Source organism: Hemitrygon akajei, chromosome 1, assembly GCF_048418815.1.
Source record: "Hemitrygon akajei chromosome 1, sHemAka1.3, whole genome shotgun sequence".
Classification (NCBI taxonomy): domain Eukaryota; kingdom Metazoa; phylum Chordata; class Chondrichthyes; order Myliobatiformes; family Dasyatidae; genus Hemitrygon; species Hemitrygon akajei.
The window spans coordinates 36,495,177-36,511,348 of record NC_133124.1 but is presented as its reverse complement, the minus strand read 5'-3'; the positions used below and the strand labels follow the sequence as shown (position 1 = coordinate 36,511,348).

The 16,172-nt window shown below is 41.2% G+C and overlaps 1 protein-coding gene across 5 annotated transcripts in view; it reads left to right on the top strand.

Moving 5' to 3' along the window:
* The window catches only part of cspp1a (centrosome and spindle pole associated protein 1a), a 154,596-nt gene extending 138,722 nt beyond the window's left edge, over window positions 1–15,874 (top strand). For all 5 annotated transcript variants that reach the window (XM_073040986.1, XM_073040996.1, XM_073040978.1 and 2 more), the window contains exon 31: window positions 12,563–15,874. In XM_073040986.1, coding sequence (XP_072897087.1) covers window positions 12,563–12,792 — 230 coding nt within the window. In that variant the 3' untranslated portion in view covers window positions 12,793–15,874. The remainder of the gene's footprint in view (window positions 1–12,562) is intronic.
* Window positions 15,875–16,172: the final 298 nt, after the last annotated feature.

Below are 16,172 nucleotides of genomic sequence, written 5' to 3'. Positions count from 1 at the left end.
GCTGTCTCTCTTCACCATTGATTTCCCCCAATGTAGACTGGTTCCTGTTTGCCTTCTTGAAGTCAACAATCAGCTCTTCAGTTTAGTTGATGTTGAAGGAGAGCTTGGTTTGCAGCACCACTCAACCAGGTGACCGACCTTGCTCCAGTAAGCTGACTAACTCATCGCCATCTGTGATTTAGAACATAGAACATAGAATAGTACAGTACAGCACATTACAGGCCCTTTGGCCCACAATGTTGTGCTGACCCTCAAACCCTGTCCAACAATATTTGTCTAACAATAGTATTGATGTTGGTAAATTCTAAGATGACATTTGAACTGTGCTTAGCCTCCTAGTCATGTGTGTATAGGGAGTAAGGAGGGCCAAGTGCAGAGTCTTGAAGTGCACCTGTTTTGATGGTCAGTGCTTGAGATCTGGGGAATATCAAGTTGCAGAGGGAGGTCTTGAAACCAGATGGTTTTAGATGGAATAATTATATTGAACACAAGCTGTTGTCACTCTTGTGTCTAGGCAGATTGAAGTGAATGTAGGTAATTTCTGAGATAGAAGTTTATTTGTGCCAATTTCTCAAAGCACTTTGTTATGGTTGATATGCCAACATTTGATGGTCATTGAGGCAGGTCACGATGCACTTCTTAGGCAGTGGTTAGAGTAGATGGAAACTTCAGACCTCTGAAGTGAGGCTGAGTATGTATGTAAATACTCCAGTCAGTCCATATGGATCTTTAGGGCTAAGCCAGGTATCTTAGCTGGACCACATGACTTTTGTGGATTGTCCCTCTTCAAGGGTGCCCAGGTGTGGGCCTCAGAGACTGAAATTACAGGGTCATCCAGAACTGTGTGGACTCATTGTCATTGTTTAAGTATGGATCACATTGAAAATCAATTTTAGTTAACAAACCCTTTATATATAATTTTTCTATATAACTGAGTGAATAGAATTATTGGAAAGTGTACACTTCAAGATGGAGCAAAGACAAAGCGCTGGTAGTACTCACTTTGAGCAGCATCTGCAGCGAGAAAGAAAGGAACAGATCATTGAGTTGAAATGTTAAATCTGATGAATTTTCTGGATAGAAGTTGTACATTGAGGGAAAGATTTTTTCACAAATCTATTGATCAATATAACACCAAACTCCACTACATTGATCCTCCTATCTCTTGTTTATTTTATGCCTTTATTTGCATTAGGGCTATACCCTTCCATCGAAAAAGCATGAAACAAGCAACTTAAATGATTCACATTTAAACCACTTGAGGATGAGCGCTATTGCTAATGAAATGATGATATTGGGGCCTCTGACCCCTGTCTCATGTGTGGCATGATGTAGTTGTATCTCATTTCTTGTGAAAATTATCCCTGATCTAGTTGATACCGGCAGTGATGATATAAGGCAATTTAATTTGTGTGCAGTCTGCACTGTTCTGTGTAAGAGGATTAAATAGGATAGACTCACCGACTGTGACCTAGAGTTGCCAGCATCCCTGGATCTCAATTAGAATCATTCATATCCACCAGAGAGTAGTGGTGGATAACTGTTTGTCAGGTTGGAGGCAGGTGACTAGTGGTGTGCCTCAGGGATCTGTACTGGGTCCAATGTTGTTTGTCATATACATTAATGATCTGGATGATGGGATGGTAATTTGGATCAGGAAGTATGCAGATGATACGAAGATAGGTGGCGTTGTGGATAATGACGTAGGTTTTCAAAACTTGCAGAGAGATTTAAGCCAGTTAGAAGAGTGGACTGAAAGATGGCAGATGGAGTTTAATACTGATAAGTGTGAGGTACTACATTTTGGTAGGACTAGTCAAAATAGGATATACATGGTAAAAGGTAGGACATTGAGGAATGCAGTAGAACAAGAGTGATCTAGGAATAATGGTGCATAGTTCCCTGAAGGTGGAATCTCATGTGGATAGGGTGGTGAAGAAAGCTTTTGGTATGCTGGCCTTTATAAATCAGAGCATTGAGTATAGGAGTTGGGATGTAATGTTAAAATTGTACAAGGCATTGGTGAGGCCAAATTTGGAGTATTGTGTACAGTTCTGGTCACCGAATTATAGGAAAGATGTCAACAAAATAGAGAGAGTACAGAGGAGATTTACTAGAATGTTACCTGGGTTTCAACACCTAAGTTGCAGGGTAAGATTGAACAAGTTAGGTCTTTATTCTTTGGAGCATAGAAGCTTGAAAGGGGACTTGATAGAGGTATTTAAAATTATGAGGGGGATAGATAGAGTTGACGTGGATAGGCTTTTTCCATTGAGAGTAGGGGAGATTCAAACAAGAGGACATGAGTTGAGAGTTAAGGGGCAAAAGTTTAGGGGTAACACGAGGGGGAACTTCTTTACTCAGAGAGTGGTAACTGTGTGGAACGAGCTTCCAGTAGAAGTGGTAGAGGCAGGTTTGAAATTGTCATTTAAAAAAAAAATTGAATAGGTATATGGACAGGAAGGGAATGGAGGGTTATGGGCTGAGTGCAGGTCGATTGGACTAGGTGAGAGTAAGCGTTCAGCATGGACTAGAAGGGCTGAGATGGCCTGTTTCTGTGCTGTAATTGTAATATGGTTATGGTTATATTGGAACTAAATGTTGAGAAGAAGGCTTTTACATTGTGCTCAGTCATAGAGCCCAGATATAGACACATCAAATGGGTGTTACTTGTGTGTAGTAATCCATTTTGCCCACATTAGGTCCGTATCCTCCTGTGTCAAAAGTAAATTTATTATCAAAGAGCTAATGTTGCAACTATATAGGGCCCTGGTCAGACCCCACGTGGAGTACTGTGATGAGTTCTGGTCGTCTCCCTACAGGAAAGGTGTGGAAACCATAGAAAGGGTGCAGAGGAGATTTACAAGGACATTGCCTGGATTTGGGAGCATGCCTTATGAGAATAGGTTGAGTGAATTCAGCCTGTTTTCCTTGGAGTGACGAAGGATGAGAGGTGACCTGATAGAGGTGTTTAAGATGATGAGAGGCATTGATCGTGTGGATAGTCAGAGGCTTTTTCCCAGGGCTGAAATGGCCAGCATGAGACAGCATAGTTTTAAGGTGCATGGAGATAGGTACAGAGGAGATGTCAGGGGTAAGTTTTTTATGTAGAGAGTGGCGAGTGCGTGGAATGGGCTGCCAATGACAGTGGTGGAGATGGATATGATAGGGTCTTTTAAGAGATTCCTGGATAGGTACAGGGAGCTTAGAAATTACCTAGGGTTACCCTTAGCCCTCTATCCTTCTAAGGTAAGGACGTGGTTTTCACAGCTTTGTGGGCTGTAGGTTTTCTATGTTTCTACAGTACTATATATATCATCATATACAACCCTGATATTCATTTTCTTATGTGCATTCACAGTAAATCTATAGAATAATAACCAAAACAGAATCAATGAAAGACCAGAGTGCAGAAGACAACAAAATGTCTAAATACAAAAAGAAAGAAAGATAGATAAATAAGCAAGCAAGCAAGAACTATCAAGAACATGAGATGAATTCTTGAAAGTGAGCCCATTGGTTGTGGGATCATTTTAATGATGGGGCGAGTGAAGTGAAGCTTTATAGCCTTTGGTTCAAGAGCCTGATGGTTGAGGGGTGGTAACTTTTGGATTGCTACCTGTGCCACATGCCAGTAAGGGTAGAATTAGGATGATTTGGCAGATTAATGCCTGGCTGAGAAGTCGGTGCAGGGGGCAGAGCTTCAGATTCTTGGATCATTGGAATCTCTTCTGGGGAAAGTATGACCTGTACAAAAGGGACGGGTTGCTCCTGAACCTTTAACACCATCCAGCCCAAGATCTTAAAGCACAAACTAACGGAGATGGGAGTAGACTCTCACATGGTGGATTGGATAGTGGACTACTTGACAGATAGACCTCAGTATGTGCGGTTGGGAGACTGTAGGTCTGACACAGTGGTCAGCAGCACAGGAGCGCCACAGGGAACCGTACTCTCTCCGGTCCTGTTCACCCTGTACACATCTGACTTCCAATATAACTCGGAGTCCTGCCATGTGCAGAAGTTCGCTGATGACACGGCCATAGTGGGTTGTGTCAGGAATGGACAGGAGGAGGAGTATAGGAAACTGATACAGGACTTTGTGACATGGTGCAACTCAAACTACCTGCGTCTCAATGTCACCAAGACCAAGGAGATGGTGGTGGACTTTAGGAGATCTAGGCCTCATATGGAGCCAGTGATCATTAATGGAGAATGTGTGGAGCAGGTTAAGACCTACAAGTATCTGGGAGTACAGTTGGACGAGAAGCTAGACTGGACTGCCAACACAGATGCCTTGTGCAGGAAGGCACAGAGTCGACTGTACTTCCTTAGAAGGTTGGCGTCATTCAATGTCTGCAGTGAGATGCTGAAGATGTTCTATAGGTCAGTTGTTGAGAGCGCCCTCTTCTTTGTGGTGGCGTGTTGGGGAGGAAGCATTAAGAAGAAGGACGCCTCACGTCTTAATAAGCTGATAAGGAAGGCGGGCTCTGTCGTGGGCAAAGTACTGGAGAGTTTAACATCGGTAGCTGAGCGAAGGGCGCTGAGTAGGCTACGGTCAATTATGGAAAACCCTGAACATCCTCTACATAGCACCATCCAGAGACAGAGAAGCAGTTTCAGCGACAGGTTACTGTCGATGCAATGCTCCTCAGACAGGATGAAGAGGTCAATACTCCCCAATGCCATTAGGCTTTACAATTCAACTGCCAGGACTTAAGAACTTTTTTTTAAAGCTATTATTAATGCTTTTTGAGTTAGTGATTTAGATGCATATCATATTATTACTGAGTTAAGTATTGTATGTAATGAGTTTTTGCTACAACAAGTGTATGGGACATTGGAAAAAATGTTGAATTTCCCCATGGGGATGAATAAAGTATCTATCTATCTATCTATCTATCTATCTATCTATCTATTTTTCATAGGCAGGTTTGTTAGAGCTGTTAGGGAGGGTTTAAACTAATTTGGCAGGGGATGGGAACCAGAGTGAAAAGACTCCGGATAGGACGGATGGTTTTTAAAAAAAAAAGCAAAGGTAGCTTGTGTCAGACTGTCAGGAGGGGCAGGCAGATGATACGACAAAATTTCAGCCAGCAGGGTGAATATCAGTGCATTAGGGATGCAGAATCAAAACGGGTAGCAAATACAGAACTCAAAAGTGTTATATCTCAATGCACAGAGTATAAGAAATAAGGTGGATGATCATGTTGCACTTTTACAGGTTGTTGGGTATGATGTTATGGCCATCACTGAATTGTGGCTGAAGGATGGTTGTGATTGGGAGCTGAATGTCCAAGGTTACATATTGTATCGGAAGGTAGGCTCTGATGGTAAAGAAAGGCATCAAATCATTAAAAAGATGTGATGTAGGATTGGAAGATGTTGAATCCTTATGGGTTGAATTAAGAAACTGCAAGTGTAAAAGGACCCTGAGTGGCCTCCACACAGCAGCATGGTAGATTACAATGGGAAATAGAAAAGGGCAATGTTACAATAGTCATGGGAGATTTTAACATGCAGGTAGATTGGGAAAATCAGGTTGGTAATAGATCCCAAGAGACTTAATTTGTTGATTGCCTATTAGATGGCTTTTCAGAGCGGCTTATCATTGAACCTACTAAGGGATCAGCTGCACTGGATTATGTGTTATGTAATGAACTGGAGGCAATTAGTGAGCGTAAGATAAAGGAACCCTGAGGAGACAGTGATCATAATATGATTGAGTTTAACTTGAAATTTGATAGAGAGGAAGTAAAGTGTTATAAGAGAGGAGTTGGCCAAAGTACATTAGAAATGCAGTCAGGGGTGACAGCAGAGCAGCAATGGCTCAAATTGGGAACATGTTTCCTGCCTCTAGTGTGTCCAATCCCTTAATAATCTTATATGTTTCAATCAGATCCCCTCTCATCCTTCTAAATTCCAGTGTATACAAGCCTAGTCGCTCCAATCTTTCAACATATGACAGTCCTGCCATCCCGGGAATTAACCTCGTGAACCTACGCTGCACTCCCTCAATAGCAAGAATGTCCTTCCTCAAATTTGGAGATCAGAACTGAACACAATACTCCAGGTGTGGTCTCACCAGAGCCCTGTACAACTGCAGAAGGACCTCCTTGCTCATTTAATCAACTCCCCTTGTTATGAAGACCAACATGCCATTAGCTTTCTTCACTGCCTGCTATACCTGCATGCTTACTTTCAGTGACTGATGAACAAGGACATCTAGATCTTGTTGTACTTCCCCTACACCATTCAGATAGTAATCTGCCTTTCTGTTCTTGCCACCAAAGTGGATAACCTAACATTTATCCACATTAAACTGCATCTGCCATGTATCTGCCCACTCACCCAACCTGTTCAAGTCACCCTGCATTCTCATAACATCCTCCTCACATTTCACACTGCCATCCAGCTCTGTGTCATCTGCAAATTTGCTAATGTTAATTTTAATCCCTTCATCTAAATCATTAATGTATATTGTAAATAGCTGTGGTCCCAGCACCGAGCCTTGCAGTACCCCACTAGCCTGCCATTCTGAAAGGGACCTACTCTTTGTTTCCTGTCTGCCAACCAATTTTCTATCCATGTCAGTACCCTACCCCCAATACCATATGCTCTAATTTTGCCTACTAAGCTCTTATGTGGGACCTTTTCAAAGGCTTTCTGAAAGTCCAGGTACATTACATCCACTGGCTCTCCCTTGTCCATTTTCGTAGTTACATCCTCAAAAAATTCCAGAAGATTAGTCAAGCATGATTTTCCCTTCGTAAATCCATGCTGACTTGGACGGATCCTGTTACTGCTATCCAAATGTGCCGCTATTTTATCTCTTATAATTGACTCCAGCATCTTCCCCACCACTGATGTCAGACTAACTGGTCTATAATTCCCTGTTTTCTCTCTCCCTCCTTTCTTAAAAAGTGGGATAACATTAGCTACCTTCCAATGAACTGATCCTGAATCTATAGAACATTGGAAAATGATTACCAATGCATCCACGATTTCTAGAGCCACCTCCTTAAGTACCCTGGGATGCAGACCATCAGGCTCTGGGGATTTATCAGCCTTCAGTCCCATCAGTGTACCCAACACCATTTTCTGCCTAATGTAAATTTCCTTCAGTTCCTCCGTTACCCTAGGTCGTCTGGCCATTATTACATCTGGGAGATTGTTTGTGTCTTCCCTAGTGAAGACAGATCCAAAGTACCTGTTCAACTCGTCTGCCATTTCCTTGTTCCCCATAATAAATTCACCCATTTCTGTCTTCAAGGGCCCAACTTTGGTCTTAACTAATTTTTTCCTCTTCACATACCTAAAGGAGCTTTTACTATCCTCCTTTATATTCTTGGCTAGCTTACCTTCGTACCTCATCTTTTCTTCCTGTTGCCTTTTTAGTTAGCTTCTGTTGCTCTTTAAAAGTTTTCCAATCCTATGGCTTCCCGCTCATCTTTGTTATGTTATACTTCTCTTTTATTTTTATACTGTCCTTGATTTCCCTTGTCAGCCACGGTCGCCCCTTACTCCCCTTAACATCTTTCTTCCTCTTTGGAATGAACTGATCCTGTACCTTCTGTATTAATCCAAGAAATACCTGCCATTGTTGTTCCACTGCCATCCCTGCTCGGCTGTCTTTCCAGTCAGCTTTGGCCAGTTCCTCCTTCATGGCTCCGTAGTCTCCTTTGTTCAACTGTAATACTGACACTTCCGATTTTCCCTTCTCCCTCTCAAATTGTAGATTAAAAATTATCATATAATGGTCACTACCTCCTAATGGCTCCTCTACCTTGAGTTCCCTTATCAAATCCGGTTCATTACACAACACTAAATCCAGAATTACCTTCTCCCTGGTAGGCTCCAGTACAAGCTGCTCTAAGAATCCATCTCAGAGGCACTCCACAAACTCCCTTGCTTGGGGTCCAGTAGCAACTTGATTTTCCCAGTCTACCTGCATGTTGAAATCCCCCATAACAACCATAACGTTACCTTTGCAACATGCCAATTTTAACTCTTGATTCAACTTGTACTCTATATCCAGGTTACTGTTTGGGGGCCTGTAGATAACTCCCATTAGGGTCTTTTTGCCCTTGCAATTTCTCAGTTCTATCCATACTGACTCTACATCTCCTGATTCTATGTCACCCCTCACAAGGGACTGAATTTCATTCCTCACCAACGGAGCCACCCCACCCCCTCTGCCCACTTTGCTGTCCTTTCGATAGGACATATACCCTTGGATTTTCATTTCCCAGCCCTGGTCCTCTTGTAGCCATGTCTCTGTTATTCCTACAACATCATACATGCCAATTTCCAACTGAGCCTCAAGCTCATCCACTTTATTTCTTATTCTTTGTGCATTCATATATAATACTTTTAATCCATTACTCCCTTCACCTTTCACATCGATTCCTATTGCACTTGGCTATACTCTCCGATCCTTTCCTGAGCTTTCTGCCCCATTAATTCTGTTGTCTTTCTTTTCTTATTCTCTCTTTCCCTTTAACTCCATCATTATATTTCCAGTTCGACTCCTCCTTAGTTCACTTAGTTCAAACACACCCATGTAGCAGTGGCAAACCTGCTCAAAAAACTGAAAGACCTAAAGGTGCACAGATCACCCATACCAAATGAACTGTATCCTAGGATTCTGAAAGTGGTAGTGGTAAAGATTGTGGAGGTGTTAGTCGTGATCTTTCCAGAATCACTGGACTCTAGCATGGTTCTGGAAAACTGGAAAATTGCAAATGTCACTCCACTCTTTAAGAAAGGAGGGAGGCAGCAGAAAGGAAATTATAGGCCAGTTAGCCTGACCTGAATGTTAGGGAAAATGTTGGAGTCAGTGATTAAGGATGAGGTTATGGAGTTCTTGGTGACACAGGACAAGATAGGACAAAGTCTGTATGGTGCCCAATGAACCTGTTGGAATTCTTTGAGGAGATTGCAAGTAGATATATAAAAGGGATAATAGACAATAGGTGCAAGAGTAGGCCATTCGGCCCTTCGAGCCAGCACCGCCATTCACTGTGATCATGGCTGATCATCCACAATCAGTACCCCGTTCCTCCCTTCTCCCCATATCCCTTGACTCCGCTATCTTTAAGAGCAGTGAATGTTGTATATCTGGATTTTCAGAAGGTCTTTCACAAGGTGCCACAAATGCTGTTGCTTACCAAGTTAACAGCCCACTGTATTAGCATGGTTAGAGCATTGGCTAATTTTAGGGCTCAGTGAGTGGGAATAAGAGGATCCTTTTGTGGTTGGCTGCCAGTGACTATTGGTGTTCTGCAGGAGTCAGTGTTGGGACCACTTTTTATGCTGTTAATTAATGACTTAGATGCTGAAATAGATGGCTTTGCTGTCAAGTTTGCAAATGATATGAAGATCGGTGGAGGGACAGTTAGTGTTGCGGAAAGAGGAAGGCTGCAGAAAGACTTAGACAGATTATGAGAATGGGCAAGGAAGTGGCCAATGAAATACAGTGTTGGAAAATGCATGGTCATGCACTTTCGTTGTAGAAATAAATGTGCGGACTATTTTCTAAATGAGGAGAAAACCATCACATTTGATTTGGCCAATGACAGTGGTGTCATCAGCAAACTATTTAAGTGTTTATCAAAATATCTCAAACATAGTAATTATTATCTGATTCCACTACTTCCTCTGGCTGCAGTTCAAGATATCAATCGCCTTTTGTGGGAGGGTAAGAAGTAAGATTATAAGAAATAGGAAAAGAATTATGTTGTTCAACCTATTGAGTCTTCTTTGTCATTTAATTATGATCCCTCTTAATCCTACTGATCTGCTTTCTCCCTGCAATCTTTGACACCCCTACAAATCAATAAGCTGTCAATATCCACTTTTAATATGTATGGCCTCCACAGATATCTGTAGCAATGAATTCCACAGATTCACCATCCTCTTGGCTAAAGAAGTTCTTCCTGTTCTATGTTCCAAAAGGGACATTATTTTGATGCTGTGCCCTCTTGTCCTAGGCTCTCCCACTATTGGAAACATATCCTGCATATCTTTTCTAGGCCTTTAAATATTTTTTAGGTTTCAATGAGATTCCACCCTCATTCTTTTAAATTTCAGTGAGTTCAGGCCCAGAGCTAACAAACACTTCTTGTATATTAAACCTCCTGGCGTCATTCTCTTAAACGTCCTTTGAACCCTCTCATATGTTGTCTGTGCAAAGCATTATAAAGCTTCAGCATTACATCCTTGCATTTGTATTCTAGTTCTCTTGAAATGAATGCTAACCTTGCATTTGTCTTCCTCACCACCTACAAGTTGCACTCCCTGACTCTTGAATTTCTGGTGTGCTGCTGAAGTCTTCTGCAGTGAAGACTGACACAAAATATATAGGTATTTTGTTTGCCATTTCTTTGCTCTCCTTTACTTCTCCAGCAGTCTGATGTCCACTCTTGCCTCACTATTGTTTTTTACATATCTGAAAATCTTTTGGTATCCTTTTTTATATTATTGGTTAGCTTAGCTTCGTATTTAATCTTTTCTCTCCTTATTGCTTTTTATTTGCCTTTTGTTGGTTTTTAAAAGCTTCCCACAAATTTGTGCCCTCAATTTTGATTTCTCTTGTCAGCCACGGTTGCCTTATCTCTCTATAGAATGCTTCTTCTATGGGATGCTTCTGAATTACTGCTAGAAACTATCCATTGCATATGTAGTCATCCCTGTTAGTATCCCCTTCCAGTGAACTTGGCCAGCTCCACTCACACGTCTCTGTAGTTATCCTTATTCAACTGAACTCAACCGAGTACCAGTACATCTGATTTTAGCTTTCCCCTCTCAAACTGCAGGGTGAATTCTATTATTTTATGATCACTGCCTCCTAAGGGCTCCTTTACTTTAAGCTTCCTAATCAGATCGGGTTCATAACACAACATCCAATTCAGAATTGTCTTTTCCCTAGTGGGCTGGACTACAAGCTGCTCTAAGAATCTTTCTCATGGGCATTCTACAAATTCCTTCTCTTCTGCTCAAACACTGACTTGAACTTCCCCATGAATATTGTAACTTTTTCCCTCTTGACATGTCTTTCCTCTCTCTCATTGTAATTTGTACCCCATATCCTGGTTACTGTTCAGAGGCTTATATATATTCCCATCAGGGTCTTTGCAGTTTCTTAACTCTACTTACAAGGATTCTACATACTCTAATCCTGTGTTACTTTTTACTAAGGATTTAATTTCATATCTTCTTAGCAGAAGAGCCACCCCATCCCTTCTGCCCACCTGCCTGCCTTCTTGATGCATTGTGTATACGCTTCCAATTGCGATCTGCTTTCAGCCATGTCTATGAGGTGCCCTCTGCATCATATCTGCCAATTTCTAATTGTGCTACCTTATTTTGTATACTGCATGCATTCAAGTAAATGAGTGCCTCTTATGAATGAACCAACCTCTTTTTAAGAAACTTTGTCCTCATGTTGCCTTAAGTTAAATTTTAATCCTTTCTAAGCCTTTTGTCTTATAACCATATAACAATTACAGCACGGAAACAGGCCATCTCAGCCCTTCTAGTCCGTGCCGAACGCCTACTCTCACCTAGTCCCACTGACCCGCACTCAGCCCATAACCCTCCATTTCTTTCCTGTCCATATACCTATCCAATTTTACTTTAAATGACAATACCAAACCTGCCTCTACCACTTCTACTGGAAACTTGTTCCACACAGCTACCACTCTGAGTAAAGAAATTCCCCCTCGTGTTACCCTTAAACTTTTGCCCCCTAACTCTCAACTCATGTCCTCTTGTTTGAATCTCCCCACTCTCAATGGAAAAAACCTATCCACGTCAACTCTATCTACCCCCCTCATTATTTTAAATACCTCTATCAAGTCCCCCCTCAACCTTCTACGCTCCAAAGAATAAAGACCTAACTTGTTCAACCTTTCCCTGTAACTTAGGTGCTGAAACCCAGGATCTTGTTCTTTATTCTGGAGACTTCAGTAACCTCTCCTTCCCTTTAACATCTCAGCTCCCTTTAAAATTATGTTCTGTTGTTTTTGATACCCTTACCATGGAAAAGAGATTTCATCTATGCCTGTCAATCAGGCATGTCTTTCAGGTTACCCCTCAGCCCTTGCTCTTGGGAAAACCGGCCTAGCCTTTCCCATCATCTTGATAGATCTCTGTACTCTCTCTAGTGCAGTTACATCCCTTCTGTAATATGATGAGAACTGTAAATCATACTCCAAGTGTGATCTAAGTATTGTTTTGTAAATTTGCAACATAAGGGCTTTTATATTATCTGCCTTGATCTAAGAAAGTAAGCATGTTCTTCCCCACCCTCTCTACCCATATTGCAGGAAACTGTGAACTTGATCGTCAAATGTCCCTCTGTTCATCAACTAGTTTTACTGGGTACTGTACATCTTTTGGCTCAATTTGAATCTCAAATATCCTGTCCAGATTTCTTGCTGTTTTGGCTATTTCACTATTAATTATTAATTGCAGTTTTTATTTGATATGAAATTCATGAAACTTGCAATATGGATTTGTTTTTTTTAACTGCTTAGTTCACATTTACTTTCTTTGCTAGGTAATGATATCACAGTGGAAGATGATGACATTCTGAGCCAATTCATTTCAAAAGATAAGGGAAGACCAATCTCTGTTGAAACAGAGGCTACGGAAGTATGGCTACGACCAGGAACATCAGAAACTTTAAAGAGGTTTATGTCTGATCACACACAGCTTGACCGAGGACCTTCAGCCAATACATCTGCTTTCAACTGGAGAAGTCAAAGGCACTTTACAATAAATGACTGATTTGGCTGGGAAAATTAATGAATATGTTTGCCTTCAAGAGAGAAAAGTAGACATTATCGCTGCACTTTGTTACTTGGGTAAAGTTCAGGTCATTGTATACAAACGATTTTCTCCTGCAAACCACTTTGTGGCCTTTAATGAAATGCAAAACAACCTCGAAGAATCTTTAAACTATTTGCTGTTTCTCACCAAATGTATATTGAAATGATTTCCACATGATCAACAATTCAGAAAATTACACTGGAAAAGGTCTAAACAAATTTTGAATATTAAACCTGGCACCAAACTGTGCTGCTAACTAAATGTAACTTCTATTTTTTTCATTCATGATTTTATAACTTATGTTGATATTCAAATCTGTTGCAATGACGTGTGTTTAAAATAAAACTTAGTAAAGCTGTATTTTAAAAGGAAATTTATAGTTACCTCAGCATTGATATATAATACAAATGCAGGAATGAGTATTCCTCTTGTGCCCTGTGTATTAAACATTTCAATCCTGGGAAAAAGATACTGTCTGTCTACTCATTCATCTCATCATCTTATAAACCTCTATCAGATCTTCTTTCAATCTCCACCACTCCATAGAAAACAACCCAAGTTTGTCTGACCTCTTGTTACAGCATATGCCCTCTATTTCAGGCAGCAGCCTGGTAAACCTCTTCTGCGCCCTCTCCAAAGCCATGACATTGTTCCTATAATGGGGCAACCAGAATTGTATGTAATATTCCAGATGTAGTCTAACGAGTTTTTTTTAAAAAGCTGTAACATTCTGATTTTTTAACTCTATGTCTAAGAAAGGCAAGCATGCCAAGTGCCTTCTTAATTTGTGTAGCAACTTGCAGGGAGCTATGAATCTCAAGATCCCTCTGCTCATCAACACTGTTGAGGGTTTGTAAGACATAGGAGAACATTAGGCCATTCAGGCCATTGAGTCTGCTCTGCTATTCCATCATAGCTGATTTATTATCCTTCTCAACCCCATTCTCCTGCCTTCTCTCCATAACCTTTGTACCCTGACTAATCAAGAAAATATCAACCCCAGCTTTAAATGTATTCAATGACTTGTCCTCCATAGCTATCTATGGCAATGAGAAGTACCCTCTGGTTAAAGAACCATCATTTCATCTCTTCTTAATGGATGTCCCTCTATTCTGAGGCTGTGTCCTCTGGTCCTAGACTCACCCACTCTATCCAGGCCCTTTAATATTCAATAGGTTTCATTGAGATACCCCCCCCCCCCCCCCAAGTCCTTCCAAACTACAGTGAGTGCAGACCCAGAGCCATCAAATGCTCCTCATACATTAACCTTTTCATACCCGAAATCATTCACCTCTGAACCTACCCTGACCCCTTTCCAATGCCAGCAACATCCTTGCTTAGATTAGGGGTTCAAAACTGCTCACAATACTCCCAAATACAGTCTGATCAATGCCTTATAAAGCCTCAGCATTAGATACTTGATATTACATTCTAGTCCACTCGAAATTAATACTAACATTGCATTTGCCTTCCTTACTTCTGAATTAGCCTAAAAGTTAACCATAGGGAATCCTACACGATGACTTCCAAATCCCCTTTGCACCTCTGATTCCTTAATTTTCTTCTCGCTTAGAAAATAGACTATGCCTTTATTCCTTCTACCAAAGTACATAACCATACACTTCCCTACCCTACTTTCCACCTGTCACTTTGCCATTTCTTCCAATCTGTCTTAAGTCCTTCTGTAGACTTCCTGCCTCCTCAACACTACCTGCCCCCCACCTATCTATTGTCTGCAAACTTGGCTTTGAGGCCATCAATTCCATAATCCAAATCATTGACAAATAACATGAAAAGAAGCAGTTTTGATACTAACCCGTGTGGAATACCTCTAGTCACTGGCAGCCAAACAGAACAGGCCCCCTTTATTCCCACTCTTTGCCTCCTGCCAGTCAGGCAATCTTCCATGCACGTGAGTATAACACCACGGGCTCCTATCTTTTGAAAATCTAAGTAACATCCATTGACTCCTTTGTTTATCCTGCCCGTTATTTCCTCTAAGAATTTAGACAGATTTGTTAGGCAAGATTTCCCCTTAAAGAAACTATGTTGACTTTGGCCTATTTTATCATGTGCCTCCAAGGACACCAAAACCTCATCCTTAATAATTGACTCCAACAACTGACGACAGGCTAACTGGCCTATAATTTCTTTTGCCTCCCTCCTTTCTTAAAGAGTGGAGTGACATTGGCACTTATCCAGTCCTCCGGAATTATTACAGAATTTGGTGATTCTTGAAAGATAACCACTGATGCTGTCACAATATCTTCAAAACCCTGGGGGGGGGGGGGCCTGTATTCCATCTGAACTTGCATACCTTCAGACATTTCAGCTTCCCAAGCACCTTCTCTTTAGTAATAGCAACTGCACTCTCTTCTGTCACCGACACTCTTGAATTTCTAGCATACTGCTGGTGTCTTCCACAGTGTGGACTGACGTAAAATACACAAGTTAGTCTGCCTGCCATTTCTCTCTCCCCATTACTACCTCTCCAGCGTCATTTTCCAGTAGTCCGATATCCATTCTTACCTCTCGTTTACTCTTTGTATATCACCAATGCCCTTGAAAGAAAGGCCTCGCCACCAATGAGCACATCTGCACAAAACACTGTTGCAGGAAAGCAGCATTCACCATCCAGGCCATGCTGTTTTCTCGCTGCTACCATCGGGGAAAAAGGTGCAGAAGCTTCATGACACCACCACCAGGTTCAGGAACAGTTAGTGCCCCTCAACAATCAGGCTGTTGAATTACAGGGGATAACCTCATTTGCACTATCACTAACCCCATCACTGAACTGTTCCCACAATCTATGGACTCACTTTCAAGGACTCCTCATGTTCACAATACTTGTAGCATTGTTATTTATTACTTTTCTTTCTTTTTGTATTTGCTTGTTGTCTTTTGCATGTTGGTTGTTTATCATTGACTCTACTGTGTTTCTTGTATTTACTGTGAATGTCCACAAGAAAATAGTTCTCAGGGTTGTATATGGTGACATATATGTACTTTGATAATAAATTTACTTTGTACTTTAAAAAAACCTTTTGGTATTCTCTTTTATACTATTGGCTAGCTTTCCTTCAATTTCATCTTTTTTCTCCTTATGGTTTTTTAGTTGCCCTATGTTGATTTCTAAAAGTTTCCCAAATTCTCTAAATTCCCACTAATTTTTCCAACATTATGTGCCCTCTCTTTATTTTTTATGCTTTGACTTCCCTTGTCAGCCATGGTTGCCTCATTCTCCCTTTAGAATACTTACTCATCTGCAATTCTTCCAGTTTGCCCTCAGAAACTCCAGCCATTGCTGTTCCGCTGTCGTCGCCGACTGTCCCCTTCCA